A 17,629-nucleotide genomic window follows, 5' to 3' on the forward strand; every position below is an offset into this window, starting at 1 on the left:
CTTCCTGGAAAGCAGGTATGTAGCCACCCAGAATAAAACCTCAAAAACCAACATAAAAAATCCCTTTGGTAACCCACTGGTAGGCAACACATTTGACGTATAGGAAGCGTGATGGGGAAAATGTTGCACTAGGAAGGTAGGTACAGTGAATTTAAGTGAAGTGACATAAGACTATAATGCTATGTGAAGGTTACTCTTAGTGCTTCATTGTGTTGTTATCATTGCATTTCTGTAAATTAGGTTCTGCTAGGTTATTGCTGTACTTACAAAGTACTGGTTATTTCTGTTAGCAAGTTAGGATTCATTGTTTAAGTTAGCTGATTGGGAATCAGGTTACTTCCTTTGTAAGAATATTCAACATCAGATTTAAGAACTGTTTTGTTAACTTAGTCATGTGAATCTTAAATATTTCCCTGAATACTTTTTGCTTAGGTCCTGCTTGTAATGGACACTAGAACACAGCAGACTTTTATACTGAAGGTGAGTAAAGTCTTTTATTACTCCTCTAAACAGTTTGGTCTCCTAAATTACACCACCACAAAAAGACCAGTTTGCATCTAATGTATAGAGTTATCTCTGTGCTATATTGTTATGTTAATACATATATCCCTATTAAGCACACTGAAATTCTTTTTGTTGGCATTCAGTTGCTTTCCCTTCCTTTCTCTGTAATGTCTCTAGTGCTCTGATGTGCTGGTTTACTCACTTGAATTGCCACCGGTTATTGTGGCCAACACTTTAACAGGCTTCAGTAAAGAATCATAGTTTCAATGTGCTGCTTAAAACATCTGTAAAGCTCTGGTGGCTCAGGACATGCACAGGCTGCTGCTGAAGGTGGAAATTCTCCTTAGTCCAAGTACATCCACAACACTTAACGTGTTTGGTCTTCCCGTAGCTGAAGAATGTGATATTGGCCAAAGTGGATTCTGGATGAAATGGACGGCTGGTCTTACTCAGAATTGCTTTGCTATGTTTTACATCAATAGGCTGTGAAAACTGAATTTAGTGTTACTAAACAATCGAATTAGCGAATAGCTAATTGGTCATAATACAATTTTTCACATTACTCTTTTGTGTTTCAGAAAGTGCTCAGATCAAGATCCCAATATGCTCGGAGCATCTGTGATGCTGAGAATTAGTTTAGTATGAGTATTGTTATCAGGGCCATTATTTCAGGTTCCCCTTGACATGAATTCCACTGCTGATGGGAGGGCAGGCTGAAAACCGTCCCCCAAACATGGAGCTCTACTTAGTTGTTAACATTTTGTAACTTCACTTCAGGGTTGGCTTACAAGCCTGCCTTAACTTTGTGTGTCTGGCCTTTGAAATTGTTTGTCTTAAGTATGTGCAGGGAACAGAAAACCAGTTTGTCCCTCAGAAAGGTTTACTTGTGAATTATTGTATGTTAGAACCTCACTTTATCTACTGGCAGATAGGGTAACATTGAATTTCCCATTTAACTGCTTATGTTTATCAATATTGTAATAGGTCACACTATTGACATAATTATTTTCTTTCTCTTTCTCTCTACCCTCCCTTTCTCCCAACCACGTCAATTTTTTCACTTCTGGCAACTTCATCTGTGTGCTACTTCCCAAAAATCATTACCTCTCAAGGAGACTAATCCTTTCCTTTCCTTTTTGTTGTTGCGGTTGTTGTCTTTAGTAAAATACAATGGAAATGTAAGGATTACCTGTAAGGCTAAGGCATTCTTTTGTCTTTAGAAGTTGAATTGAATTTTTTTTAATAGTGTCTTTTGGTCACACACAAAAATAAAATTTTAAAAAAAGGTCACAGGGAAATAACTGAGTGTCATCCTGATGACTTAGTTTGAGAGAGATTCTAATAAAAACATTGACCCATGTAATTGATTTTAATGGCAGCTTTGTGCCATCTTCTGTTCTCTGGAAATGCGCCAGATGCCATCAGCACAGCCTCGGGGGACCGAGGGGCATAGAGCAGCAGATGAGTGGTTTCTCTGAAGCCCAGAGTAACTCGGATAGATTAGTTTGGTTGATAAACACAGAGCACAGCAGGCTCCAAAGGCAACTGAGGGTACAACTGACCTTTTTGTTCTCTGTCAGGGTCTAAGGAAAAGTAGTGAGTACAGCAGGAGCAGAACGACCATCATACCCCGCTGTGTGCCCAACATGGTGTGTCTGCACAAGTACATCATCTCTGAGGAGTCTGTCTTTCTCGTGTTACAGCATGCAGAAGGTTTGTCTCTTGTTATAAGTATATTGTTGAAAAAAGTCAAAGGTTTAAGTTTTAATCAATGGTACATTTAATTGTCAAATTAATCTCTTATACATCTAATTAGAATACTTTTAGTGTGCCTAAGAGGAGTCATGTAAGACACTCCACTCCCATTCTCTGTCCCTCTTCCTTTTCCCACCTCGTTCCGTGGTGGATCTGATTCTTGCTTCAAATGGCCTCAAATCCTGATCGGCTACTTGTAGCAATATTAAAAGCTTCCAACTGTTTATTTTCTACAGGAGAGTGAGTGCTTTGACTGTAACAACTGTCTGCAGTTATTTACAGTCATCTCTCAGAGATAAAGTCTTTGGCTACTTTTATAAACTTTGGCTAGTAAATATTTTTAGCATCTTAAAATGACAAGTATTTACACAAGGATTTAATAACACTCTGCTAAAAAACATGAACATTTGCCTTTTTGTTAATATTGCATAGTTATTCTGATTTGGATTTTTAAGAAAATAGCTAGTGGCATCACACAGGAGTTCAAAGCAGAACCACAGAGTTTTGCCTTCAAACTGTTTATAAAATTCCTGTTAAATGCACAGGGAACAGGTGGCACAAAATAATTACATCTTGATTTTTTTTGTCTAACACCTGGATTTAAATATTCCCTAAATGTAATTACCCATATTTGTTTAGAATGAGTGCAGAATATAAATTTTGGGATAGCTAAAAGTTCTCTTTTTGTAAAATGTTAATAATTCAGTTGGAATGGATGATGTAAAGGAACTAAGCTAACTGATAGAAAAGATAATTTTATTAAATTGAATATTATTTCTTTTTTTCCTAATAACTTGGATTTTTGCTTTTTCGTGAGCAATTTGTCACGAGGCCAGTTAAAGTTAACTTCACAACACGAATGACTATTTCTGCTGTGTGTGACTTATTTTTGCCATGAGCAGTGGTGCATGAAGAAAAGCCTCACATTACAGTACTGCCTGATGGTGATCTCGAGGGTTTACAGTGCGGCTTTGTACAATGCTACTTTTCTTGAGGTGTGTGTAATTCAGCAGAATAACTTGGAGACTCATCACCTGAACTGTAGTTTCCACATAAGCTGGTACATTTTGTTTGGAGAAATAATATTTAAAAAAGAAAACCTAGAGCAAACTCCAAAGCAAGCAAAAAACCCACCCATGACCCTTGTCAGATACCACGTGCCCTTAAGACTAGCATAATCAAAGTATTAGAGACAGGATAAAATCATGCTATAAAAAGTGTTCCTAATATTTCTGCAAGCTCTGAAGAACTACAGTTTTGCTCTTCTCTTCGGGAAGAGTGTTCCTTGTCAAAACAGATGGAAAACTGGGTGAAGAAGTAGTGGAATTTGAGGGGAGTAGTGGTCAGATGGAGAAAAAAAAGATTTTAAGGAAGGCTTGATGGGACCAGTTGATAAAGATGATCTCCTGGAAGTGATAATTTTATTGTGAGAACAGTGAGAGAAATGGAGACATTGCACAGTCAGAGCTCTTTCATTTTAAGAACAGAAACCTCAGTTTAACATTTGTGGTGGATGGGGTGTTGTCTTTAAAAAGGAATGACTGTCTCCGGGTTGACATGGTCAGAAATCCAGTGAAATCGCTTGGCCTGAATGTCTTGCTCTTACAAACATCAGCTGTAACATGTTTGGAGTTCTGTGGGGGAAGGATTGTTAATTTGCTGAGTGCCTTCCAAATCAGGTTTGTGCAACACACAGCCTTGTGCAGCACCCCACACCGTTTGTTTGATATGCCGACAGTGAAGGTGGTGTTCGTTAAGTATCCTCATCTTGGCTGGCCAGGCAGCACATACGTACCAGGGGGCAGCCACAGCTCATGGTGCCTTTCTCCAAGCTGCGGGTCAAAGCCATGGGAGCAGGAGACGTGGCAGGGAGGTGGATTATTTTGAGGTGGAGCTGGGAGAGGTACGAGTACTTTCTACAGGGAGAGCTCTGAAGAGGAACAGGGGGTAGGGAGTGTGGGAAGGCCTGGGGAGCATTGCAGAGAGGATGGAGGACTGGCAGGCTGTTCTGGGGAGAAGGAGAGCTACAGGGTCCAGAAGGGATTTTGGTGTGCAAGGGCTGTTGTTGGTTATGCATGGTACGTGGGTTCACTTGACTTGGACACTTGTGAATAGAAGTTATAAACTGCATAGGGTTTTCCCTCATCTTCTGATAAAGCAGCAAGCAGTTTGGAAATGGATTCACCTCTCACCTCTATCCTTTTTTGCAAACCATTCAAAAATGATAATATGCTATAAGGACTTTTCCCTGATTGTTGGGGAATTAACGAGGTTGATCTCTTTATGGATTTCATCAAGGATGGTCTCCTGGTTTCATGAACTTACTGTCTGGGGAACAGGCAAAGGGAGAGGAAAAGGAGTGATATATTCTGTTCTAAAGAGGGGTAGCTGGGGTACAAGGTGAGGAGTAAATTGCCCAATAATGCATGTAAAACGTGTATTGCAGGTGTAGGACCTGATCCCAAATCCCTAATTGGGGCAGTAATTTTGTGTTGCTTCTAGAACTGCATGGCCTCTGCACCTCACCTTCTCCCAGGAGACCACTGCTGGTTCGGGAGAAAGGCCTCATTTTCTAGCTCTACATGAATAAAACATGAATAAAAGTAGGGCTAAAGTTATGTTGTACAATATGCGGGGACTAATCTTGCTCACCTCACTGATGATGGTCTTGATCACATCAGCCTTATGCACTCATCCTTTATATTACAAGGATAATAATATTGGGATTCCCTGTAGGTAAAGCTATCTCAAAATTTTGTCCATCTCAGACCAAATATAAATAGAGGAGGTGCTTCTAGTTAATTTTGGGAAAGGATAAAACATTCCTGGGACAGTACTTTTTGAGCGATAGATTCTGAAATTTTATTCCATGACTTTATGAATGCTTTTAACATTCATACTCCAAGTAGTTCAATTCCAATAGGACAGAAGATTCTGCCAGTCAAATTTATAAGCGGTGGTGACTTACTCTGTTAGGTATGTTAGCCATACCATCAGGAAGTTCAAGGGTAAAATATTAATTTAAGTGGGCATTGGCTTGAATTATAGCAAATTTAGATAAAATTTACTACAAACAGGAACTAGTAAGCTGCTTAGCAAATATATAATGTCTGTACATAACATTAAAACTTTAACTGTGTGTAACTGTGCACTATTGGATTTTGTATGGAATTCTGCAAGCTTGACTGCAGACTCTTGCTCAAGATGAAGACTTTTTTTTTTTTTTTCCTTCTTTTGGTAAATTATGATGCCATTGCATGCTTGAGAATTGGTGAGTGAGGTCTTGGGTTCTCTTACAGGCTTTTCTCATGGCCACGGAGGCTTCAAGGGTATCTTAGAAACACAAAAGTCCCTGAAGTTATCTTGTAGTGTTGTTGGAAAGCACTTGGCAAATTTTAGTGTGGTAGAGAGCCAATCTGATGTTAATAAGGCCTCGCTTCTTCTTGGCACTACTAACTCCAGAAATTTTAGAAACAGATGCTTCAAAAATAGGCTGGGGGGCTTCCATGGGACATCAAAGTTTAAGTGGCTGTTAGAAGCTGTCAAATCTCTTTTAAGCATAAACAAGCTGGATTTCCTATCAATCTGGAGAGCACTCAAGAAACTTCATGCTGAAGAGGCTTGCTGCTCACAGGAATTGATAGACAACAACACGGTAGCGTTCCGGCTTGCGGAGCTAGGGATTTGTTGTTAGGAAAGGAGATAGTACTAGCTGTAAATATTCGACAGCAATCGGAAAATGTAGGAAAGGTGATATGGTCCTTGGCAAGTGACTTTTTCAGGAGGCGGCTTTGAAATCATAGCTTTTGCTCAAAGTGCATTGGGAAGTGGGAGCTTTGCCTAAACTAGCAAACTTTGTAGCAGAGATTCACCAGCGGCAGTGGAAGCAGCCATGTATATAAGGCTCTGGTGTTTGTAACTACTGTCACATTAGAGATTAGGTTGGAGATTAGCTTCCAGTTCGTGTGTACGCTGCAAGCCCACTGGGGCTGCTGTTGGGATGCTGTGGAACGTATCATGGTAGTGCCTACATGCCTGGTTTCCTTCTGGCCAAGAAACTGTACAAGCATAATTTTACGCATTGTGTATTAACCTGGAGGACGGTGATTCCAGGAAAACCGAAAGGTGCTTCTTTTTCTAGCAAGGAAGAATATTAGTTTGCATGAGGTGCATGATTGGTACTCCTGGCCATAAATGAATTCTTGTGCAGTGATATAGAGAGCTGGGCCTGGTTTTGGAGAATAATTCAAGCAGATGTCTTTCAGTACAGTGTTTTTCTTCCCTATCTGATCACAGTGATTTGGAAGCCTGGATTGTTCACTTTGACTTTGTTTGGGATTTCCTAAATACTGTGGTTACTGTATTCTTAGCTGCATTCCAGTTTTGCAGGAATTGGAGCATATCATCCTTCAGAGGGAACTCAGGGGCCAAGCTAGCAAAAGTTTGATTTATTTTGGAATATGTCTCCTTAGTCAGCCAGTCTTGCCAGGATATCAAGCTGACCTGGTAAGTGTCTGAGCACCAGGTGAAGAAGACTCCAACAGGTCATGAATTTTGCTTGTTGGCTAGAACAAAAACATGTTTAGGAGACTAAATTTGCTGATCTATTAGGTTTCATTTCATCCTATGATATGTACTGTATAGCCTGTGTATCTTCTTTGATGTTCCTGTGTCAAGTGCCATTAACAAAAACACGCAGAAATGTTTGAAAGAATGTAAAAATATTGTGGAACTAACAAGATTCCTAGTCAACTTCATCACTTGGTTAATTTGTGCTGCAATTTCCTGTTGATTATTTTGATCACTAACTTTTTAGATTGTGCTTCTAGAAGCAGAGGTATAACCTCCAGAGTGCTGGAAACGCAGTTAAGCAAGGCAATTCTAATAAGTAATTTTACATTGAATAAATGTAGAAGAATCTAGAGCTTGGTGATTTTCATGTCCTAATAAAACCAGAAAGAGCGAGCTAGACTGGTTGTAGAGTCAATTCATGGTAGAAGAAAATAATCTTAATAATTAGTTATGTTAATACTGTACTTCTGAAATTGTATTAAGCACTAATGAACTTTAGCTTAAAATGGTAGCTTTTATAGTTATTTAGTATGTTAGACTATTTGGCAATGACTGAAGCTTACTTGTTTGGATTGATTTCTGTAATTTTAGTTTTTATAGATTCCTGATACTATATTAGCATGGCTTGCTAATGGGTTTTCTTGATCTTACACAACACATGGGGAGAGGGGGAAAGATTATTAGTATGTCATTCATAAAGGCATAATTATATACCCAGATACAAATATCACTCTTGTTTGACCCTGGATTGGACATTTTCAGAAAGGAATAAAATTGTTGTTTTTCACTATAGAACACAATTATTGAATAGCATTTATTTATGTATTTCCACTTGACCAGGAGGCCAGTCTTGAAATATTTGTATGTAAACATATTTAGATATTTTTTTTTTTGCATTTACTTGCATTTAACTCTAAATTGGAGTTGCAGTAAGTAGTCATTTACACTGTGATTTCTAAATCCAAGTGATTATTAATGAGCAACTTCTTTATTAAAAAAGTATGGTAATACATTTGCAAATAGAAAATGAGTCATTGTTGCAGTTCTGTCTGTTTTCACAGGTGGACAGTGGTTAATTCCTGAATACTGTAAGGATAAAAAGATTTTTTTTTTTTGTGACTTGCAAAGTCTAGGTTTGCCTAAAGTATTTGAAATTGAAATAGCCTGAACTTTTTGACTCTTCCAGTGATTTTTCTGTGGGGTTTTGAAGGATTGAGATCAACACATCTGTTTTCCTTCCTTAATCCTTCTTGGGTCTCCTTCTTTCTTAAGCTGCACTAAGACATTGAGCAGAGCCCAAAATCTAGTGGAGGCTGCATGAAATCTTGCATGAAGTGAGGCGGAGGGAGCAGAAGACAGGAGTTGTCCTGAGAGCAGCTTGACCTGTCTATAGGTGAAAAGCTAAGTTGTATGGGGATAGTTGTTGCAGTTCTCATACTGCCGGGCAGCACAGCTCCTTCTTACCTTAATGGAGGGGTACGAAACCTTTAGGTCAATGAGAGCTGTACAGGTGTCACATGTAAAAGCACACCTGATGTCCAGTAATGACACAGGAAGAAAAGGTGACAAAAGATCACAGAAATAAGGTTTTGAGTTTTCTGCATCCCTGGGTCAAAGCTCAACCTAGGCCTTCATTAGAAAGACCTTCTCTTACTACTTGCATCTGAGGAGGGACTGATGATCCTATTATTTGCATTAAAGTCATGCCTGGAAGATGAGGTGCTGTTGTGCCAGCCACTGGCCAAAGCTGCAAAAATGTAATGTGGGTCTTCATGAGCCATGTTCTGTGAACACCCTTTGAAACCTGAGATTTGTGTTTTCATAAGAAGTTTGTGAAGCACAAATAATGAACAACAGTAATACGAAGACGGAAATATTTAGCATTTACTTGTACTACTTAAAATAATGTAGGTGGGATTGGGAGCCTTTGTGTTTTATTAAATGCAGCAGGGGTGTGGTCGTCAAATGAGATTTTATTGTTTGGTATGAAACAACTCTGAATAATTCCATGCCTAGTTAATAAATTGGGCAAGGTTATTTTGGAAGTACCGTTTATTTAAAGTAATTTAATTCCATTTTTAAAGAAAAATAATTGTAAAAATATTGTTCCATTAGAATCTTGGGGTAAAATTAAACTTTTGTGCTGCTATCTTTATCACATATATTACAAATATGGATGTTCTCACTTGCTTTCTCATTCTCTTTTCTGTTGTTTTCTTTCCCTGCTGTTCCATAGCAAAAGCATGAATAAATATGAAAACGTAACATTAGAAAAAGAATTATTGGCGATTATGGGATGAACAAATTTTAGTTTTACCAAATCAGTTTAAAACCAGTAATTCTGAAATCCTGTGCAAGCTGTAGGGCTCAGAAGGCACAGCAGTGCCCTGCCTCTGCCTTTGCCCTGCTGCACAGCTGTGTAATGCATTGTATTTAAGGCAAGTGGCCTCATCATAACGAGTCTGCGTGGCCTCACTGCTTCTCATGGAGGCAAGGTCCCGTTGGTCAGGCACTGCTGGCAGGGCCAGGGCCCTTGGTCCCACCGATGCAGGGCAGCAGGTTGCTTGTGTTCAGGGAAGCTGAGCATCAATCGCGCCCGGGGGAGACAGCCTGCTTTGTTGGGCTGAGGGCTGCTGCTCTGCTGGGGTGACTGATGACCCATGTCTTGCTACTGTGGGATGGCACGCTTGTAGGTATTTTGAATGCATCTGTGGGTAAGTATTTATAGTGCTTATGCAATACAGTGGTCAGCATAGCAGTTCTTGTTCCCTTCTGTACGTGCATTGCTTCCTTTTGCTCCTGCTCATTTACCTGCATCCTTTCTCATCACCTTCTAGAAAGTGGTAAGCGTCACTCTGTCTCACTAAGTCCATTTGTAGCTTATGGCAGAAACCACATGGATTAATAGATTTAAATTGTCTTTTTTACCATTGAACTCAGGCTGTTAGAATTCCCTCATAATATTTTTAATATACTTAGTTTCACCACAACCAATGAGATTTTTTTTTTCCCACTTCAAAAATAAGTCTTGTCTTAGCCAGGGGGATGGAGGGCAAGAAAACTCCACATTGTATTATTCAAATTCATTTTTAAAGTATCAAGCTTTTTCTGCCTTTGATAAGTTATTTTTGAAATACCTGGGAATGTATAAAACCTGTTCCTAGGCAATGAAAAATACTTTCTTCTTTTATTGTACTTTTAAAAGGAATTTTGCCTGATATGGAGTGTGTTTAAAAATAACTATTAAAGACTGTATTCTGGAAAAGTATAAAACTTCGTTTTATCAAAAAAAGTTAGAAAAAAGAGAGAAAACAAAAAAAACCCCACCCCAGTCAAAACTCTGCAGATTCCCAGTGGGCTGGGTACTTATTTTTTTTCTTCTACAAAGATTTTGTTAGAAGTCCTGCATTTTCCAGAATTTCTGTACAATCTTTTAAATTGAAATGTCTTGACTTTGCATTTTTCCATAAATTATCAAAGGTGGCTTTCTAGCTTTAAGCCAAATTCTTTCGGATGTTCAAGAGAGGCAGTAACTTCTTGATTTGTTTTGTGCAAACGATGTTTTGTAATCTATAAGCTTTTTTAATATGTACAATATTTGGAAACATGAAGAGCCCTATTTTGTATTTTTTTTAAATTTAACTGTTACTTTTGGATCTGTAACTTGCAGCCTTTAGTATGAAGGAACTGGTTTGCAAGTGTAACTTAGAGTATTGACAAATCCTTGTGTAATGCAACAAAGTGTAACAAACTTTCTTGAGTTCTGAAGTTAAAGGGAGAATTAGATCCATATTTAACTAACAAAACCCACTTCAAAGAGAGAAATGAATCTTTAAAATATCCTGCTAATATGAGGTAATTCCCTTCCCCTTACCAAACTGGCTAATTTGTTTTTAGTCCGTCTCTCCTAATGCTGCTCATGAGCTTGGAGCTGTGATACAGAAGTATTCGGTACAGGCAGAACTGCTGATGGGCACTGAATAATTTGGTCTTCCCTAGGTGTTTTTGTTTTTTTTTTTTTTTTTTCGAGGCAGTAGATAGACAGTAGTGACCACCATGCAACTTGAGACAGACTTTGAAATGAGACTTCACTGAAGTTCAGAAAAAAACCCAAAACAACTTAATCTCAGATGCAGCTCTTTTAACTATTTATGTAATAATAGGAATCTGCTTGAAAAGCAAGCTGTGTTCCCTGTAATGTTTTCCTCCTGAGGCAGCGGATCCAACTTGCTCAGTGGGCATAAGTATATAGTGTATAGTGAATTGTGAGAATGAACGTGTTTTCCTGTTTTGTAATGAAACCAATTCTGTTTTGAGTGAAATTAAGAGATTTCTCCCCTCCCCTCTTTTCTCGCAGGAGGAAAACTGTGGTCTTATGTCAGTAAGTTCTTAAACAGAAGTCCTGAAGAGAGCTTTGAAATTCCTGAACCCAGAACATCCAGTTCAACTAAAATTTACCTGGAGCAGCCAACACCTAGTCCTAAAGAAATTGGTAGCAGCACTGATTCCAGAGAAAGCTATGGCGAGGGCACACTGAAGGTGGTCCCACTGAAGAGCAGCCTAACGCCGAGCTCCCAGGATGACAGCAGCAACCAGGAAGATGGCCAAGAGAGTTCAAAGTGGATGGACTCAGGATCCAGCTCAGAAGAAGAGTGCACTACTAGTTATTTAACATTATGCAATGAATATGGGCAAGAAAAAATTGATTCTGGCTCTCTAAATGAGGAATCGGTGGTTAAACTGGAGAGCGAAGGTCTAAATACCAAAGGGAGAAGCTGCTTACAGAAATGCAGTGTCATTGGCAGTGACAGCTTCACGTCTCAGATGGCATCTCAGGAACGAAAGGTTTTCATTGATGATGCTGAGTCAGAAATAGCTAGCCCTACTAGGATATTGGACTCATTAACTAAATCAAAGAACAGCCCCATGGAACTCTTCAGGATAGACAGCAAAGATAGCACTAGTGAGCTCCTGGGCCTTGATTTTGGAGAAAAATTATATAACCTGAAATCAGAGCCTTTGAAGCCATTGTTTTCTGACCCAGTTCATGACAGCAGCTTGGATGCCCTAGAGAGCAAAATGGGTGTGGGAGCTCATGACACCGTAAGCAGGGGTTCAAATGACTCTGTGCCAGTTATCTCCTTTAAGGATGCTGCTTTTGATGATGTAAATAGCATTGATGAAGGAAGGCCTGATCTCCTGATAAACTTACCCGGTATGTCTGATGAAACGGAAGAGGCAGCAGTGTCAAGGCCAACAAAGTTTACAAAAACTGATAGGGATATGTTGGAAGTAAAGTTGTTAGAAACACCTGATGTCTTACAATTAAATAATTCTGCAGAGCCATGCAAAGTGTTTGATCAAGAGCCAAATCATGTGGCATCAGAACTGGGTGAGCCTTCCTGCGAGGAAGCAAATGGACAAAGTGGTGTCACTCAGGGAGCTCTTGGGACCCTCTTTACGTCTGACCAAGAGGTAGGTAGTTCAGACGATGGGGCTCTGTTTCAAGGGCTTGGAGCCTGCTCCTTAAACGTGACAAGCAAAGAAGAAAGTTTATTTGTTTCCAGCCCGCTCTCAGGTGCTCAAGATGTTAGCTTGGATGGAGACACGTTAAGAAATGAAGCAGTATTCCTGTTTTCCGATCAAACTGAAGACTTTGGGAAAGAGGAAACGGACTCGGCTTTGTTACCAGCAGCTGAAAGTAAAAAGGCAGCACCAAAGAGGGAAGACAAAATAGCAGTAGCAGGGGAGAAGGAAATACATCAAATTTTTCAGGACCTCGACGAAAGATTAGCGATAACCTCCAGGTTTTATATCCCAGAGGATTGCATTCAAAGATGGGCAGCTGAAATGGTTGTAGCCCTTGATGCTTTACATAGAGAAGGAATTGTGTGCCGTGATTTGAACCCAAACAACATCTTATTGAATGATAGAGGTCAGGAACTTTTGCAAATGCATTTCTTTTTATTCGCTGTTGCTTCCAATTAACTGAGTAGGCGTTTTATCTTGTAATTAGTATCTTCATTTCCTGTCTAGAGCTTCATTATCAGTGCAGCAAATTCACCCCCAGTAATAGCTTCTAGTACTTAATGATGCCATTATTCTTAATGATACTGTTTTTAGCTACAAAAGGAGTAATTACAGTTCACTTCTGCAGAAAATGGAAGGGAAAAATGTTTTGATTTCTCCTGTCGTTTTGTTTTTAGGACACATTCAGCTAACGTATTTTAGCAGGTGGAGGGAGGTTGAAGATTCCTGTGACAACGATGCCATAGAGAGAATGTACTGTGCCCCAGGTTAGAGCAATCACCTACAATGTTTCACTTGGAAAGTAGATTAGCAGCTTTCATTTTCTCACGGAGCCTTTATAGCATAGAGCTCAACATCATGCAATATCTGAATTTTCTTTGCTTTTTCCTTTAAAAAGCTAGAGGGCCCATAACTGCTTTATTGTTGAACTGTGGTGGTGTTTGTTAGATCATTTCCATAAAGTGCAATTGTATTGAATGTCTTGTTTAAGCAAATTTAAGGAATGTTTTGCTTTCTTGCAGTTATTTGCTATGTGTGAGTACATCTTGATAACTGAAAAGAGCAAATAAGGGAAAGGGCAGACTGAAAAGATGACACCAAGAGCCTTAAAAATACAAAAATTTGTATGTGCAAAGAACATATAAAAAAGCAGTTTGAAAAGTACAACCCTAATAGGCTCAGAGATGCCTCTGACATTTGTGATGAGCTACAGTGGGCTTTGAAATAGTTTAGAGCGCTGTTTTCTTAGAACTGCTTTCATCAGTCCTGAGGGTGATAAAATCAATATCTCTTGGGTTTTTATAGCAAGGATGGAACTTGAAACTTTGCCGTCCTTTTCCTTTTTCCAATTTTTTTTTCTGTTAATACAGTGGTCAAATGGTGGTGACAGCCAAAAATCAAGTCTTTTTACTTATAACTTCATGTTTTAAAAATTTCATAGCTAGCTTAAACCCCCCTACTTTTAGAGTTGAAATGACTACTGGAAGACTATTCAGATTTTCAGTTTCTCTTTTTTATTCTGAGTTTGAAATGCCAACATACTCTTTCTGCTGAGCCTGCGGTCTGGCTAGGCATTGCAACTTGGCGTGCAGGTAGTCCTCAAGCCCACAGTTTGCAAATGTGCTTAGAAAAAATTAAAATAAAAGGTACCAGCAATGGGAGTTCTGTACTTAGTTTGGCATCAGGTGTTTATTCTGTGACTTAGTCCCGCAACTGTAATACAGTAAGGAACTTTCTGAATAAAGGTGGTAGGATCACAACAAAAAATTCAGCCTTTTGAGATAAATAGTAAATAAAATGTTTTCTATCCAGGTGCAAGTCAAAAGGGCAGGTATTACAGAAAAGAATTCTTTTTACCTATCAAACAAACTCAACACCTTCATTCTACCCTCACCCTGTGTTTATTCAGGAACAAGAAAATTGGGTAATCCCAGCAATTCTTGTGGTTCTTAAATAGAAATGCATTCTGGTTGCCAATGTGTGTGACGTCCCGCTAGAAAGAGGTGTTTTCCTGCCTCCCTAACCCAGCCTCAAAGCGCTTCCTAGTTGAGTAGCAGCAAAGATGGTGCTAGCAAAGAAAAGTGCAGCCTTTTCCCACCCTGTCATTGTTAATGAGCTGTGAAAGTCAAAGCTTAATTTTTCTATATTTCAATGAGGATCCAAAGAGAAGTGGGTTTTTTGGGTTTTTTTTTTTTGTTTTTTTTTGTTTTTTTGCCCCCTAAGCCCCAGCCAGCCAACTCTTGTAGTGATTAAGTGTTTAGGAAGCAGTTGAAATAATATTTAGAAGTTCCCCAAGTGTAAGAGTGAAGTTTTCTGCACCATCATTACTTCCATCTCATAGCACAGGCGTGGTATCCATCCGGGCTATCCATCCGGGCTTTTCTTGGTGAAGTTGTCCTTTCCTCTCCACCCTCTCTGCCTTACCCCAGGCTGCAGTTTGTGTTGTGTGTCTGTAACTGGCAAGCTACAAGATGAAAATTCGCAAATGTGTATATTAGATGTATGTAAGATGGCTGAATTGATACTGCTCTATGATTCTTACCTTTCATATTTCTTGATCTCGGTGTTATCTCTGCAAAGTGTGCTCTTATTTTAGTATAGCTATTTCATGCTAATTTTTGCATAGGAGAGTAATAATTGGTATAACTTAGCAATACAAAATATATTTTGGACTCAAGTGCCATTCTATTCTAAGCAATGATTTAATACCTGTACGTTCAGTAATGGTGTTTATCTGAGTCCAAAGCAGCTTTCTTCAGGCTACTGCTGCTGGTAGATCTTGCTCTAGAACTTTTGATCAGGATTAAAAAAATAATCATATTAGTGGGCTTTCTTTAGACTCCCATGTTACAGGGGAAAACTCCCCCATGTCATTTGGATGATCATTTTTCATTCTAAGGAGTGCACCATGTCCCTGGAACCCATGTCTCCCCTGTATCATGATAGAATTGCTCCTCAAGCTCCTTCATGGGATAAGGATTTTGAAATTATACTTGTGCTTCGGTTCAGTACACTAAGAGAAATTGGCAAGTTCTTTCTTCTTTTTTTTTAATTATTTTTACGTTGCTTTTTAAAACGGATTGTAAATGTTGCTCACAGCTTGCTTTTTCCTGCTGAAATAAGGGCTGCAGTTTTGTAGAGGTCAAGAAGTGATCTTCACAAAATTTCATCAGGTCTTATGATTTCTTATCATAATGCATATGATTTCTTATCATAATGCAACACAGTGACTAAATAAAGTGACTCAAAGTGAGTCTCTTGTTTTGAATTTTCCTGATATTTCCAGTATTGTGTGCTGTGTTGCCCTACCTTTCGGTACTCAGCCTTCCCTCTCCCTTTCTCACTTAACTGAAGGACACAGTGAAACTTGCCTTGTAGAATTCTGTCTCCGTGATTTAGCTTGGTGTGTGTTTTCATCAGAGTTTGGGATAGAATAGGATTTGGGTGTGATAATGTCTTATGTTATGCTATTTCAACTTTTTGTTATTTAAATGCACTCATTAAAAGTATGCAAGAAAGAGGATGTCTATCAAACCACTGCTTTTTAGGATCTGGTGTTGGAGACTGAGGACAGATGATGAGTGTTGGGATGCAGTTCTTTTTCTGCATTGATTTTTGAGGAGCGAATTTGGGAGGCAGAAAAAGGAGAGGATGAATGTGAAATTTAAATAGATTGCAGGATATCTTCAATTTAAAATAGGTAGGAAGTTGTATTGCAGCATTATGTGAAAGGTGTAAAAAGGTATTTGGAACAATTTTATCTACTTAATTGAATGAGGTTTCAGGTGTTACTTTTTTACAGCACAAGTTAGAAAATGCTTAGCAGTGAAGTGCCTGAGGACATATTTAAATTTTAAATTGCTTTATTGGTTGCAGGAAAACATGAAGTCTAAATTCAACAGTTTATATATCAGAATCTAATTCCTGGAGGGGCTAGAGATAATAAAGTATTAATTTTGAAGCTTTTCAGACCCAGGGGAGAATAGGGGTCCAACTACGTGGAGCTTGCTTGCGGGATCTAGGGCTTGTATTTGAGGCTTTCGGTACCCCAGGTTGTAACCTTGTATTAAAGCAAAGCAAGGTAGTATTGGTACCGAAACAGCGATCAGATCCTTGCCATGGTGAATAGCAAGGACTTGCTCAGCTCTTGCTATCCTACAAAAAGAGAAGAGGCAACGTGACAGCATACGTACAGAGTTTATGCAGTGTATATATAAAATAATCGAACAAATGCAAACGTTATAAATGGAGAAGATTCAAAAAGATGAGGGAAGAGAGAGTTTAAAAATGTGTATACCATGCCCTGCGATCAATACAATTAATTTTGTATGGAATAGAAATTGTCGTTCTATATTATGCATGAATTGAACGCAGGGCTAAATGGGTTGCAGGGAGCGGCACTTCTCCACTCCTGCCGGCAGGTGGCATTGCACCATTAATGGATTTTGCGGTTGCACTTTCTGGCTCTGATTTGCCTAACTTCACATGAGAACTGGAGACGAAAGATGCGGTTTATTTGCAGTGATTTGCATATCAAGAATTGTACTCGCACGCTCAGAGTCATGGTGTGTTATAGTGCTGTTGAATCTGTTGGTAAAGCTGGATAACTCTACTGCTGCATAGTTCTACTCAATAAAAAAACAAAAAAAAGTTCATGCTGAACCAAGTCCTGCAACAACAAAGCTATCTGCAGATGCTTAAAAGTAGCGCCTGTGCTATACTTTGATTAACAGCCAAACTAAATCTTTGCTGTTCACCTATGATAAGTCAAATGTTGTTTCTGTAACCCACAAGGGAAATGATGGATTATAAATCATCCCCTATAAACTCAACACCACTTCAAGTAAAACTGTGGGGGTTTTGGCCAAGAATAACCTATTTGCTTTTAAAGAAGAAATTAAGCACTTGTAACTGAGAATTTCTGCTGTGTTAATACGGTTAAGGTGACTAATGTGAGGTTTATGTGGGGTTTTTTTCTTTAACTTTCCTCTTTATAGTAATCTTGTTTTCTGAATGTTTTGAAGTATGCTAAGCAGCTGATGTCTGAATACAAAGTTATTAGCAGATCAGATGAGAATGATTCACTTCTGTTTAAATAGCCCTTTGCCCTCCATGCCCCCTGAGAACTCTTATCACATATTTGTCCAAAAAACCCCACAAAAACTAACAAAAAATCCCTAGTTATCCACCTGCCTGTTGGCTGATAGTATCAGCAATGTATCTCTTTATCTCTTGGTTAATGTGCCTTGGTATTCTGAAGGGGGGAAAA

At 38.9% G+C, this 17,629-nt stretch overlaps 1 protein-coding gene across 11 annotated transcripts in view; it reads left to right on the forward strand.

Annotated features, from left to right (window-relative positions):
* Positions 1-17,629, forward strand: part of RPS6KC1 (ribosomal protein S6 kinase C1) — a 91,236-nt gene that overhangs the window by 58,976 nt on the left and 14,631 nt on the right. For 10 of the 11 annotated variants that reach the window (XR_008734895.1, XR_008734893.1, XR_008734894.1 and 7 more), the window contains 4 exons: positions 433-480; positions 2,085-2,217; positions 11,189-12,766; positions 13,038-13,127. Coding sequence is in view for 8 of the 11 variants with exons in the window: in XM_055725526.1 (XP_055581501.1) it covers positions 433-480; positions 2,085-2,217; positions 11,189-12,766; positions 13,038-13,127 (1,849 nt within the window). In the remaining 3 variants the exon portion in view is untranslated. The remainder of the gene's footprint in view (positions 1-432; positions 481-2,084; positions 2,218-11,188; positions 12,767-13,037; positions 13,128-17,629) is intronic. The other variant, XM_055725528.1, reaches the window with a different exon arrangement.

Source organism: Falco cherrug, chromosome 13 (assembly GCF_023634085.1).
Source record: "Falco cherrug isolate bFalChe1 chromosome 13, bFalChe1.pri, whole genome shotgun sequence".
In the NCBI taxonomy this organism is placed as follows: domain Eukaryota; kingdom Metazoa; phylum Chordata; class Aves; order Falconiformes; family Falconidae; genus Falco; species Falco cherrug.